The sequence below is a fragment of the Copidosoma floridanum genome, unplaced genomic scaffold (genome assembly GCF_036245765.1).
Source record: "Copidosoma floridanum isolate Cflo_tuat_1 unplaced genomic scaffold, Cflo_Japanese_pri ptg000006l, whole genome shotgun sequence".
Taxonomy (NCBI): domain Eukaryota; kingdom Metazoa; phylum Arthropoda; class Insecta; order Hymenoptera; family Encyrtidae; genus Copidosoma; species Copidosoma floridanum.
Genome location: NW_028321883.1, coordinates 14,172,438 through 14,185,984, shown reverse-complemented (window position 1 = coordinate 14,185,984; position 13,547 = coordinate 14,172,438). Strand labels below are relative to the sequence as shown.

The window sequence follows — 13,547 nt, the reverse complement described above, 5'->3', positions numbered from 1 at the left end:
GTCGCGTATACTCTTTTATACGTTCTCTCCGCTCTTCGATCGTTACATCTGTGTATACACTTACCTTGCCGATTTTTCATTCAAATCAGTCGTCGGCTTCAAGTGAGCTTCCGAACCCTTTTTTTTTTCCTGGGTACATACTTGATCAATCTTGTTTGCCTCGCGGAAAACGATAATTCGCTTTTTCCATTGCGAGCCTTCAAAATATAAATTATTGATCTCTCAATTTTCAAAACCGATATTTTAAACCGATATTTTAAACCGATAAACGATACAACTTTCTTTTCTCCGCTTTTTGAAAAGGTCTACAGCTAACAAAATGAAGCCAATGCAGACTACAGTTCTGCTGGTCGCGCTGTGTGCCACTTCGGCGGTGGCGATGCTGCCCATGGGCAAGCAACGTATTTTACGGCTGGAAGGTACTCAGTGGAGGTAAGTGCCCTTGTTGTTGTTTTTACTTTCCCCAATACTATACATTCAACTATTGAGTAAATAAGGAAATTAATTTTTTTTCACGAAAATTCAGCTATTGAAACTCGTGCGATTGAAATCTTCGCTCAAACGATAATTAATATAGATCGGTTAAATAATTACTTATTTTTCGCGGTTATCATTTTTGATGTTCTGTTGATGCGCAAAAGACCCAACTAATCGGGTGCTCGAGGTAATTGTCCATCATTTTAATTATTACGCAATAATAGGTGTGCACTGTATATATAAGCAAGTGGAGCGAAGAATTTTTATGATACCCCTTATTCAATCGCGTACTTGGCAGAGTAAGTCTCAAAGTTACAGGAAACGATTATTCGCCGCGTATGCGAACGAAGACTGGAGGTTTTTCTTACACGTAGCAATTCAGAAACACTAGTAGGAGAAGCTTTAAATCGATTTTATCATTATACCTTGTGTTTTTCCGGCAACTCTGAATATTATTTTATTTTATTTTTCACATCTGTTTATTGGAACAGTCGTTAAAAAATTTTCTTTGATGTATACTATAGCATTAACTGATAAAATAAAAACAATCTTACGAGTAAAGTGTATCCCTATACGCGTAGAAGAGCGAAGATAATATTTAAAGATCGAAAATAAAAAGAAAAAACTTGCAAGCCGATTTGTTTTTGAGATATTTCAACGACGAAGTAATATTATTTGTATAAATATATGGGCCTCTGACGTATCATCATTCTATGGCGAAAGTCAACTGGTTTCAAACTATACTTGTGTATACCCATACAAGGTTAATTTTGTGCACGTGGAGGTATACATTTATTACAGGTTTTTACTCGATGACTTAAATTTATTTATGAAGTGCACCTTTGTTATACCTCCGATTTATTTATCAACCTTGAATCGATGAGAAACAATTTTCCAAGACTTGGGACACACTAAGTATTTCGTTGCGCTAATCCCGGAAAAAGGGGAATTTGTTTTCGAGGATCATAGAAATGGTTTGAAATCTCTTGGCCGGTTATAAGGAAAAAATATTTTTCTCTTAAAATAAATTTAAAAAATTGTTGCTATTTTAAAATTAGAAAATGCGTTAATTACGCAGAAGTGGTGCTCCACCCCAATTTGGATCTTTAAATTTTTTTATGGTTTCGAGCCATTTTCTAATAATCATAAGGTGGGGAAAGACGTTTCTTACCATTTTTTACCATTTTTACGAAAGTGAAATTTTTTTCTGTAATTGAAGCGAAATATGTCGTGGGTTGGGAACAAAAATTGCAAAGAAAAAAAAATGAACATACATGTTTTTCAACAAACACACAGCAACCAGTTGTGATAGCCACACATGCGGCCAGAACGCCAGGTGTACGATGAGCGAGGGCCGGCCGGTTTGTTCGTGCTTGAATCTGTACGATGGCGATCCTCTTACGAGGTGCGAGCGTGTCGAATGCATCAGTAAGTATTTATTATTATTATAATCATTATCATCATCATCAGCCACAATGTCAGTTTTTACGTTTCGTATACCTGCAACATACTTAATTGGCAATGCCTAATCTATCATCGAGCACTTACGTCACCATAAAAAGGTGTGCGCGTGTATATATATTTACGGAAATATAGTACATACAAGTGGAGTATCAAGCTCACTTGTATATACCATAATTGCATGGCAAACGATTATATTATTACGCGCGGCGAACGCGCAAGGTCACGTAGCCCCTTTTTTGGTTCCTCATCGAGCCTTATTTCGTAATCTTTTCATCACACATTTCTGGATCGCGTTATTGACTAGTTCTCACAATTTATTTTATTTTTTTTATCTTCTTCTATTACGATTCGAACAACTACTATACCGATTAACTCGTTTCTTTTCTGAAAATAAAATAAATGCGAGTTAAAAAGAAAAATAGTGCAATTCAATAAAAGGTGTGCATGGTCACTTTGATCAACAATCATTAACCGAGCGCGTATATGTTTTTTAAATTACCAATACTAAAATATAATTTTAAAATTTTTAACGGGAATCAATGGGGATGAAAAATCCTGCAAATAAAAGAAATAATATATCTGTTTTGTCCCCGAAATTGCAGTAAACGAGGATTGCATTGGAAGCCGCACCTGCAGCGGGAACCGATGCATCGATCCGTGTACCTACGCCTGCGGCACAAACGCGCTCTGCCAGACGGTCAACCACATACTGGTGTGCAACTGTCCTCCAGGTCACACGGGCAATCCTCTGCACAATTACGTCTACGACCCTGGCAAGTACATTTTTTCTTTTTTTTTTTTTTCTTTTTTTCTCAATGTTATGAACAACTACACACATTTACTCCCTGGCGTAAAAGTAAATTTCATGATGATATCCCAAACAGAGGCGCCGTGCAAGAGCCCAAATCCTTGTGGGGCCAACACCAAGTGCGAAGTCAAGAACGGCGTGGCGGTGTGCTCTTGTTTGTCGGGATACCGAGGGCGTCCTCTCGAGGGCTGCCGTCACGAGTGCGAGTCCGACTTTGACTGTCCCCAGCACCAGCACTGCTCGAAGGACTTTCGCTACGAGAGCCCGTGCGCCTCCGTAAGCGCCGAGAGCGCCGAGTGCAACGTCATCAACCACCGAGCCAACTGCGCCTGTCCCAAGGTCATCATCATCATACACATCTTTTAAACCACATATACATTACATACGTAAAATACATAACCATTGAAATTTTTTTTCTCATTCTTGCAGAATTGGCTGGGTAACCCGCTCATATCCTGCCAGCCCGAGTGCACCCAGCACTCCGACTGTCCTGCCGGCAAGCCTGCCTGCCTCTATCAGAAATGCGTCGATCCTTGCGAGGGCACCTGCGGCACCAACGCCAATTGCGAGCTCCGCGACGTAACGCCCGTCTGCAGTTGTCCCAAGGACAAAACTGGCGACCCCTTCGTTTTCTGTCGGCCCTTCACCGATGGTATAATATATACATACATACGTGTATTAAATTAATATTAGCGCGTACATTATGCAAAATGCCCCCGATAATAACAATAACTCTTTGGGGCTACAATGTTCATTGACTTGCAGAGGACCTGTGCAGCGGGAATCCGTGCGGTGCCAACGCCGAGTGCCGACCGGGCCATGACAACACGGGTAAGAAGCGCCCGGTGTGCAGGTGTCCCCACGGCTATGTTGGAAACGCGCTAATCAGGTACACGCGTGTATATATATTGCATTGTATGCAATTTGATCTGATTTAAGTGATGTATGACATATTATGTTATCAGTTGTAAGAGGGGCGAGTGCTTGTCCAACAACGAGTGCCCGGACAATCAGGCGTGCATCAACTTTGCCTGTCAGAACCCGTGCACGGGCCGTGAGTGCGGTTTAAATGCCAATTGTACACCTAGAAGACACATTGCAGTGTGCCAGTAAGTATTATTAATCATACTAAAAGAAATACACGCCAAGTATCAAGGAGGTATAAAAAAAATACATTAAGAGTGATAAAATTTATGTAAATTATTCAATACGTGGGTATCGATGAATCGATAAAACAAAAAATTATCACTTCCTTTCAGGTGCGCCGAGGGTTACCGAGGGGACGCACTCTTCTCCTGCAATCCCATCGAGGGTGGCCGTGCAGCCAACTACTACGGTCGCTACGCGCGCTACTGATTCTTATTTTTATTCCGAGCAACTGTTTTTTTTTTTTTTTTTTTTTAATTTGGATATTAGGGTAATTCCCACTATCTACTTATGTAGTACATAAATAACGTGTTCGATCTCTCCCTGTTTTCCACCTGTTGCAGTATTTTTAAGTTATTTCTCTCAGCTTATGGAGGTAATTGACCTTTTTTTTGTATACAACCGCTTTTATAACTATTCTCATTGTTTGATATATACATATACACACGTATGTATTGAGCGTTTTACATTTGTGCCATTCTAGTCGAAAAGTCGAATCGACGATTAAACGTTATTTATTTTGCACGCCAACTGATATGTATAACGAATTTGCCTAATTTATCACATAAATTGTAGATGAAAAATAAAACGATAAGTACGAGAAATTTTAATACAATAGCTATTGTTTTATTTTCTTGTGACTGTCTATTTATATTACATGGGATGACTATTTCGGATTTCATAGACTTCATGTTCAAAAAAACAACGAAAGAGACAAAAGAATCTGTAGCATATGCCTTTTTTGATAAAATTGTATGGTAAATTTCTACATGAACTAATTGATAAGATCTGAAATGCTGACGTTATTTTTATTTTCTTATACCGAATTTGAAAAGTAGCGTTCAAGGGATGCTTAATTCCAATAATACTAAATATCGTATTTTGTGGCCTGAAAAAAGTAAAGTACTGGTATTATCAGTGGCTTTGAATGTTGAGTGTCAAAAAAATTTATTTAACATGTGATGACAATTGATTAATATGTATTAAATTCCATGATTTTAACATGTTTTGTTTGCTTGATATGATCTATGAGGTATGTATGAAAGGGAATTTAGGACTTGCTTAAAAATTACTAGACTCAAACCTTTATAAAACTATGATGATGTATTAATCAATTATTTACAAAAGTATATTACAATCTGCTTTCTCGTTTGGAAAAAAATAAAAAAAAAACGAGAAACGACAAAATATCAACAGATTAAATGAAAAACATTTAATTGACACATCATTGTTCTTTGTTTTTGGCTTTTTTAGGCATTATAAAACAGCTTCGCGGTTGAATTTTGGCCCAAAGTTTTTTTACATTGCAAGTATCAACTACCTCCAAGATACTCGTTGTTTCAACCCCATCGATGCGAATGGGCGTTAGAAATCTGTAAAATTCATATGAATTTTACACATCGAACATTCTTTTTTTTTTTACTTGAAGGAACTTACTTCTGTAATCCAATCGGATGTGCAAATTTGAAAGTGGTCGTTTGACAAACATCTGAAAATAAAAGTTTCATTTTCTCAAAATTCGATTCTTATTCACTTTGAATGTTGCGGTAAATATATCTTTTTTGATCACAAACCTTCAGAGATAACCGGAACATCTTCAACTGTTTCGGGTAACGAAAATCCATAGTCTTTACTTTCAGTATGCTCGAGTTGATCACGTACTTTCTTAGCTTCATTACCAGTAACAGAAGAAGCATATTTTCTCTTTCTTGTTTGTTTCATGGATATTGGCTCTTCGGGGATGACTTCCTTGATAATCGTTTTAGTGAGTAAACTGCGTATTGCACGCCTACCTTCAGGCACACTCACGATTGAATCGACGCTAGTCGCTCTGCGACCTCGACCTGTCGTATTCCTTTTTTCCGCTTTACTCTTTGACTTTACAGTTCTTGTGTCAATTAAAATTTTTTCGATGTCTCCCGGTTCTGACTGGACAGAGCACTTACGCCTGCGAATTGTGGGCTCTGAACTGGAAGGTCTCGTAGTCTGGATTGCTCGTATAATTTCTGCCCTGGCTGGTGGGTTACTCAAATTGGTGATATTGTTACTGGTTTCCTTTGCCAGTGATGAGGCTCGCGTCTTCCTCAAACATCGTTTATTATCTTCTTTCGCTGTGGGTGTAGCCTGATCATTTTCCTGGACTACCGCACCTGCTCTTTTTTTTCTAGTGGTGGTTGATTCTTGTTCATTTTTCGATACGGTCCTGGCTCTGGTTGGTCTTATTTTTGACAATCCTTTTTTATCATTGTCTACGGACTCAGCTATTCTACTTCGAGTGTGAGACATTGGCAGATCATCGTTGGCAGGTACCAATTCAGTAGATGTGATTTGTTCGTCATCCTTGGATATCCATCCAGCCTTTGAGCGTTTGCCAGCAACTATCGAAGTATTTTTTTTTAATTTAGATGCTCTCGACGACCGCACTGTAGATACTTGTTGTTCTTCAGCCATTTCGTCAGTTTTCAAATCAACATTTTCTTTAGCAACAGATGCAGCTCTAGTTTTCCTAGTGGGTTTCACTGTAGGGGCTACATCCTTGGTAGAAGATCCAGCCCTCCTCGTGCGTATTGTTGTAGTTGATTTTGATGACTCTGATAATTTAATTACTTTTTTGGGTCGTCCTCGAGTTCGTTTTGTAAGAGTGGATTTGCTAAAATACTCTTCCTTACAATCATCCGTCGGCTCTATAAGTGGGTTGTTTGGTAAAGCCAACATGTTGCTATCTTCCTCAGGTTCTTCGACATCAGATGATGATGAGACTTTTTCGATGAATATGTTTGGAACATCGGATGTTTTTTTTACATGTTCCGATATTTTTTCCATTTCCTCTGGCAATGACGTACTTTGGTTTATTCGGTCTGTAAATATTGAAGGCATTATAAAATAGGTTTGAGGTTGCCGTGAAGTTGTTCCCACGGGGTTTTCTACATTACCAGTATGATCTAGTTCCAAGACACTCATTATCTCATCCCCATCGAAGCGCATTGGCGTTAGAAATCTGAAAAATTCATACAAATTTAATACATTGAAATTTTTTTTTTTACTTGAAGGAACTTACTTCTGTAATCCAGTTGGATGTGCAAATTTGAAAGTGGTCGTTTGACAAACATCTGAAAATAAAATTTGCGTTCATTCTCTCAAAATTCGATTTTCAGTTACTTAAGCTAGTTGTTTCCTAAATCAAAAGTATTTAAAAAGGTACGAAATTTTCAACAAAATTAATCTAAGCGTCGAGAAATATGTATAAAAAATTTGAGACCGATTAACCACGTCGTTATTACAATATCCTCGTCAAAAAATCACTCTTTTAATATTAGAGCAATGGTACAAACACTACATAGTCTCATTATTTAAAAAATTGTAACTTACCGTCTATTTATAAATAATTGAAAAACTACTGAAAACTATCTTAGGCAGTAAAGAAACACATACATTTTTTTGAGAATTTTTTACCACATAGTTTTAAAGTAATAGTAATCAAAATAGTGCTCTTCGTTTGATTTTGGAAGATACACTGTAAAAAAAGTCTTGTGTATATGTACCACATTGTTCATAAAATTACAGTCGAAATAGTCAAAATACCAACTAAAGAGTAGTAGATACCAACCATTGCAATTGTACTACGTTGTACGTAGGTCTTTTTATTCCCAACGCCCGTCATAGTAACTTTACTAAGTTCATCATAATAAATTTACTACTTGTATTGTTCAGTTTTATAAATCTCGTAGTAACATTACCATGTTGACTGTAAAGTTTATGTAGGATTTTATATTTACGAAACGATTATTTACAACTTCAATACAGAAAATAAACATGCATAAATTATTTCTTTATATTCGTCTAAAAATTCATTAATAGAAATAACAGTCGTGTTCACACTATTTGTTGTTTGAGTATTAAGTATCTTGCAAAAGTAAAATACTCCATCATGGCAGGCATTATAATTACTGTAGTAAATTTACTATTCTTATTGTTAATATATCAAGTCCAGAGTAGGTCTTTTTATTTTCAATGTCCGTCGCAGTATTTATAATATTGATAGTTTTTACAGTATAACCAAGAGTATCACGTAAGGAGCAACACCACATTGTCACATGAGCACAAGTTACAAATAGGTAGATGCATATGTTTATGTACCTACGTACGGAGAGGTATTCACATTTCTCTCTGATATTTTAAATTCGTCATGTTAACCCATGAGTGCCGCATTTAGCATATTTCAGTAGAACTAAAACCTGACACTATTTTGAAGTTTAGAATTAAGTGGTGCCAGGGAAATCGTAATCACAATCGTGCCAAGCAGACGACATGCAGAAAATAAACAATCAGTAAATTTACACCGAAGAAGCAATATTTTTATTGCAGTGTACCGAATACCGAAATGCTCGTATACATTTTTCACATTATGTTTAGCTTTTTTCCCCCATTTTGGTGCTATGTCAGTGGAAATTGCATTATCAATCGATAACTTCTCGTGACTATGTTGGTAAAGATGTCATAGGAAATTTTTCTTATTGTTTGCTTTCATTTTAATAACCTCTAAATGTACTTTGTTAAATATACAAGTTCACCTATTACATATACTTACACTTGCTCAGCCTTACACTACATGTACAATCCAATCGTTTATCATTTTTCCTCTGAGTTATGGCGATATCAAGTTCATAGGGGGTAACGAACAAGCCTCCCATATCAATAAAACCAATTTAATAAGTCATGTGTATTATTTTACCGAGCTACATTTAAACTGATACCTGTCATGTTTTAGATCTACCAAAAATGCGCTAGATGCGCCATTTGTGGGTTAACATAACGAAAACAAATACGGGATGATAGTTGAACATAACCTTATTATTGTATATTTATACATACGATTAACCTATACATTGGGAAACAACTACCTTAAATGTTACGGTAAATATGTCTTTTTTGATCACAAACCTTCAGAGATAACCGGAACATCTTCAACTGTTTTGGGTAACGAAAATCTATAGTCTTTACTATCAGTATGCTCGAGTTTATCACGTACTTTCTTAGCTTCATTACCAGTAACAGAAGAATCATATTTTCTCTTTCTTGTTTGTTTCATGGATATTGGCTCTTCGGGGATGACTTCCTTGATGATCGTTTTAGTGAGTAAGCTGCGTATTACACGCCTACCTTCAGGCACACTTACGATTGAATCGACGCTAGTCGCTCTGCGACCTCGACCTGTCGTATTCCTTTTTTCCGCTTTACTCTTTGACTTTACAGTTCTTGTGTCAATTAAAATTTTTTCGATGTCTCCCGGTTCTGACTGGACAGAGCACTTACGCCTGCGAATTGTGGGCTCTGAACTGGAAGGTCTCGTAGTCTGGATTGCTCGTATAATTTCTGCCCTGGCTGGTGGGTTACTCAAATTGGTGATATTGTTACTGGTTTCCTTTGCCAGTGATGAGGCTCGCGTCTTCCTCAAACATCGTTTATTATCTTCTTTCGCTGTGGGTGTAGCCTGATCATTTTCCTGGACTACCGCACCTGCTCTTTTTTTTCTAGTGGTGGTTGATTCTTGTTCATTTTTCGATACGGTCCTGGCTCTGGTTGGTCTTATTTTTGACAATCCTTTTTTATCATTGTCTACGGACTCAGCTATTCTACTTCGAGTGTGAGACATTGGCAGATCATCGTTGGCAGGTACCAATTCAGAAGATGTGATTTGTTCGTCATCCTTGGATATCCATCTGGCCTTTGAGCGTTTGTCAGCAACTATCGAAGTATTTTTTTTTAATTTAGATGCTCTCGACGACCGCACTGTAGATACTTGTTGTTCTTCAGCCATTTCGTCAGTTTTCAAATCAACATTTTCTTTAGCAACAGATGCAGCTCTAGTTTTCCTAGTGGGTTTCACTGTAGGGGCTACATCCTTGGTAGAAGATCCAGCTCTCCTCGTGCGTATTGTTGTAGTTGATTTTGATGACTCTGATAGTTTAGTTACTTTTTTGGGTCGTCCTCGAGTTCGTTTTGTAAGAGTGGATTTGCTAAAATACTCTTCCTTACAATCATCCGTCGGCTCTATAAGTGGGTTGTTTGGTAAAGCCAACATGTTGCTATCTTCCTCAGGTTCTTCAACATCAGACGATGATGAGACTTTTTCGATGAATACGTTTGGAACATCGGATGTTTTTTTTACATGTTCCGATATTTTTTCCATTTCCTCTGGCAATAATGTACTTTGTTTTTTTCGGTCTGTAATATTTTCGGACTTTTCCTCCCAAGCCTTAGAATCAAAGCTTGTTGAGATGCTCCTAATTGGAGGTCGAGGAGACGCTTTTTTCGGTGGTTCCAAAATGGCCTGATGTGTTCTACTTACATTAGATTCGGGTAACATCTCTAGTTCCTCCGATACGAATTTATATAAGTTATTTCTTAATGGGTTTGCATATTTTTCTTCAATGCTTTGGTGCTGTCCGGATTCTTCTATCCTTGATCTCGATCGTACGTTTTCGGCTTGTATCGTTCCTTCGCCAGAAGTATTAGAATTCAAAAAACTCAGGACAAGATCATCTTTTCGTGCTACTCCAGTTTCTGGCATCATTTCTACAATAAACTGGGACTCACTTTCTTGCCCATCTTTCGACTCATCGTCGGTTATTTCGTATTCTTGAAAGCCAGCGATACCCTGGCTATTAATAAAAGTTGGTTTTGGGAGACTATAACCAATACTGTCGTTCATTTTAACTGGAACGGATGTTTTTTTTGCATGTTCCAATATTTTTTCCATTTCCTCTAGCAATGATGTACTTCGTTTTTTTCTGTCTGTAATATTTTCGGACTTTTCCTCCCAAGCCTTAGAATCAAATCTTGTTGAGATGCTCCTGATTGGAGGTCGAGGAGACGCTTTTTTCGGTGGTTCCAAAATGGCCTGATGAGTTCTACTTACATTAGATTCGGGTGACATCTCTAGTTCCTCCGATACGAATTTATATAAGTAATTTCTTAATGGGTTTGCATATTCTTCTTCAATGCTTAGGTGCTGTCCGGATTCTTCTATCCTTGATCTCGATCGTACGTTTTCGGCTTGTATCGTTCCTTCGCTAGAAGTATTAGAATTCAAAAAACTCAGGACAAGATCATTTTTTCGTGCTACTCCAGTTTCTGGCATCATTTCTACAATAAACTGGGACTCACTTTCTTGCCCATCTTTCGACTCATCGTCGGTTATTTCGTATTCTTGAAAGCCAGCGATACCCTGGCTATTAATAAAAGTTGGTTTTGGGTAACTATAACCAATACTGTCGTTCATTTTAACTGGAACGGATGTTTTTTTTGCATGTTCCAATATTTTTTCCATTTCCTCTGGCAATGATGTACTTTGTTTTTTTCGGTCTGTAATACTTTCGGACTTTTCCTCCCAAGCCTTAGAATCAAAGCTTGTTGAGATGCTCCTAATTGGAGGTCGAGGAGACGCTTTTTTCGGTGGTTCCAAAATGGCCTGATGTGTTTTACTTACATTAGATTCGGGTGACATCTCTAGTTCCTCCGATACGAATTTATATAAGTAATTTCTTAATGGGTTTGCATATTCTTCTTCAATGCTTAGGTGCTGTCCGGATTCTTTTATCCTTGATCTCGATCGTACGTTTTCGGCTTGTATCGTTCCTTCGCCAGAAGTATTAGAATTCAAAAAACTCAGGACAATATCATCTTTTCGTGCTACTCCAGTTTCTGGCATCATTTCTACAATAAACTGGGACTCACTTTCTTGCCCATCTTTCGACTCATCGTCGGTTATTTCGTATTCTTGAAAGCCAGCGATACCCTGGCTATTAATAAAAGTTGGTTTTGGGAGACTAAAACCAATACTGTCGTTCATTTTAACTGGAACGGATGTTTTTTTTGCATGTTCCAATATTTTTTCCATTTCCTCTAGCAATGATGTACTTCGTTTTTTTCTGTCTGTAATATTTTCGGACTTTTCCTCCCAAGCCTTAGAATCAAAGCTTGTTGAGATGCTCCTAATTGGAGGTCGAGGAGACGCTTTTTTCGGTGGTTCCAAAATGGCCTGATGAGTTCTACTTACATTAGATTCGGGTGACATCTCTAGTTCCTCCGATACGAATTTATATAAGTAATTTCTTAATGGGTTTGCATATTCTTCTTCAATGCTTAGGTGCTGTCCGGATTCTTCTATCCTTGATCTCGATCGTACGTTTTCGGCTTGTATCGTTCCTTCGCCAGAAGTATTAGAATTCAAAAAACTCAGGACAAGATCATCTTTTCGTGCTACTCCAGTTTCTGGCATCATTTCTACAATAAACTGGGACTCACTTTCTTGCCCATCTTTCGACTCATCGTCGGTTATTTCGTATTCTTGAAAGCCAGCGATACCCTGGCTATTAATATAAGTTGGTTTTGGGTAACTATAACCAATACTGTCGTTCATTTTAACTGGACTCAAATTTTCAGTTAAGCACTTTTCATTAAAAGAATGATCTGTTTGTTGTTCTTCGCTGTGGATTATCACCAGGCTATCTCTCAGCTGAGCGCGATTGTCTTTATTTTCATCTTTCTCAGTGAAGGAACTTGAAAAACTGTAAAACGATTCTTCATCGAAATTCTCTTCGCTGTCATCCAGCTCTTTTTCCAAATTTTCTAGCTGCTGATTGTCTTTGTGTGCATCCGTATTGAAGAATGTATTTGAAGAACTCAGTTTTTCATAGTCCTCCTGTAGACCACCCTCTACATTATAATCTTCTTGATATTTTTCTTCTTCTTCTTGATCCATATCTAAAAAACATTCTTTATCAAACTCATTTTCAGTAAACTTCGTGTTAACTTGTGTATCTTCTTCAGAGTGTTCTACTGATTTTTCACTTTCACTTTTATCATGTTCAACATTGTGCAACGTAGATAGTACTTTTAATTGTGAAGTTTCCATGCTCGTATCAGAAGGAAGAATCGAAGATATATAAAAAGATTTGGATTTACGAGTTAGTAAAGCGGGCGACATTTTTATATCCACTTTAGAAGTTTCCTACAAAAAAAAAAAAAAAAAAAAAAAAAAAAAAAAAAAAAAAAAAAAAAAAAAAAAAAATTAGTAATTGAAAGTTATTGTCTGGATTGAGATTGCAAGTATGTTAAGGTACCTGTTCACACACGTTTGTGGTTGATTCGCTACACAAATCACTTTTGTTGGACGATTCTTCACTACATTCACGAGAGTGATTACTATTACTCATTTGTAAACTTGGTCCCGGCCGAGATTCAGCAAAGTCGACCATACTCGAGTCCGTTAAAATTGTTTTGTCTTTAAATGACTTTTTAGTCAACTTTGGAATACAGCAAGTTTCTTCTAGCCTGAAAATTTTTTATATACTCCGTAAAAATGAGTTTATTTTATATAGATGTTTATATAGTTGTTAATAACTTACTGGGATTCTTCACTAATACTTTGAATATCACCCATAGTTTCCTCTTTGTTACGATTTTCATCATTAGCAAATGAGTTCGAATCATCACTTTCGCTCAATCTGTCCATGTTAAAATGGATTCGTCGTAATGACTTAAAACCACTAGCTACCAAATGTTTTTTTGGGGTATCTGCTTCATCGTTCACATTATCCTTTAATTAATTTATAAGTTAATTTATTGAATCATTTTATATACATATGCG

The 13,547-nt window shown here is 37.2% G+C and overlaps 1 protein-coding gene and 1 pseudogene across 1 annotated transcript; one reads left to right on the top strand and one right to left on the bottom strand.

The window, feature by feature from the left end:
• Nucleotides 1–319: 319 nt before the first annotated feature.
• On the top strand, nucleotides 320–4,122 carry LOC149375539 (uncharacterized; annotated as a pseudogene).
• A 1,000-nt stretch (nucleotides 4,123–5,122) lies between these two features.
• Nucleotides 5,123–12,659, bottom strand: LOC149375538 (uncharacterized). The gene is made up of 5 exons (XM_089598728.1): nucleotides 8,837–12,659; nucleotides 6,954–7,005; nucleotides 6,829–6,893; nucleotides 5,470–6,753; nucleotides 5,123–5,384 (listed from the first exon to the last, which is right to left on the bottom strand). The coding sequence occupies exons 1-5, from the start codon at nucleotides 12,657–12,659 to the stop codon at nucleotides 5,329–5,331; spliced, it is 5,280 nt and encodes a 1,759-aa protein (XP_089454854.1). The 3' UTR covers nucleotides 5,123–5,328.
• Between the last annotated feature and the right edge of the window lie 888 nt (nucleotides 12,660–13,547).

Excerpts from the sequence above, each read along its gene's own strand:
- LOC149375538 (XM_089598728.1), bottom strand. The coding sequence starts at position 12,659 with ATGGATCAAGAAGAAGAAGAAAAATATCAAGAAGATTATAATGTAGAG. Across the intron at positions 6,754-6,828 it reads CTTGGAACTAGATCATACTG|ACCGAATAAACCAAAGTACG; the intron begins GTAATGTAGAAA and ends CAATATTTACAG. Across the intron at positions 5,385-5,469 it reads TGTTCCGGTTATCTCTGAAG|ATGTTTGTCAAACGACCACT; the intron begins GTTTGTGATCAA and ends TTTTATTTTCAG.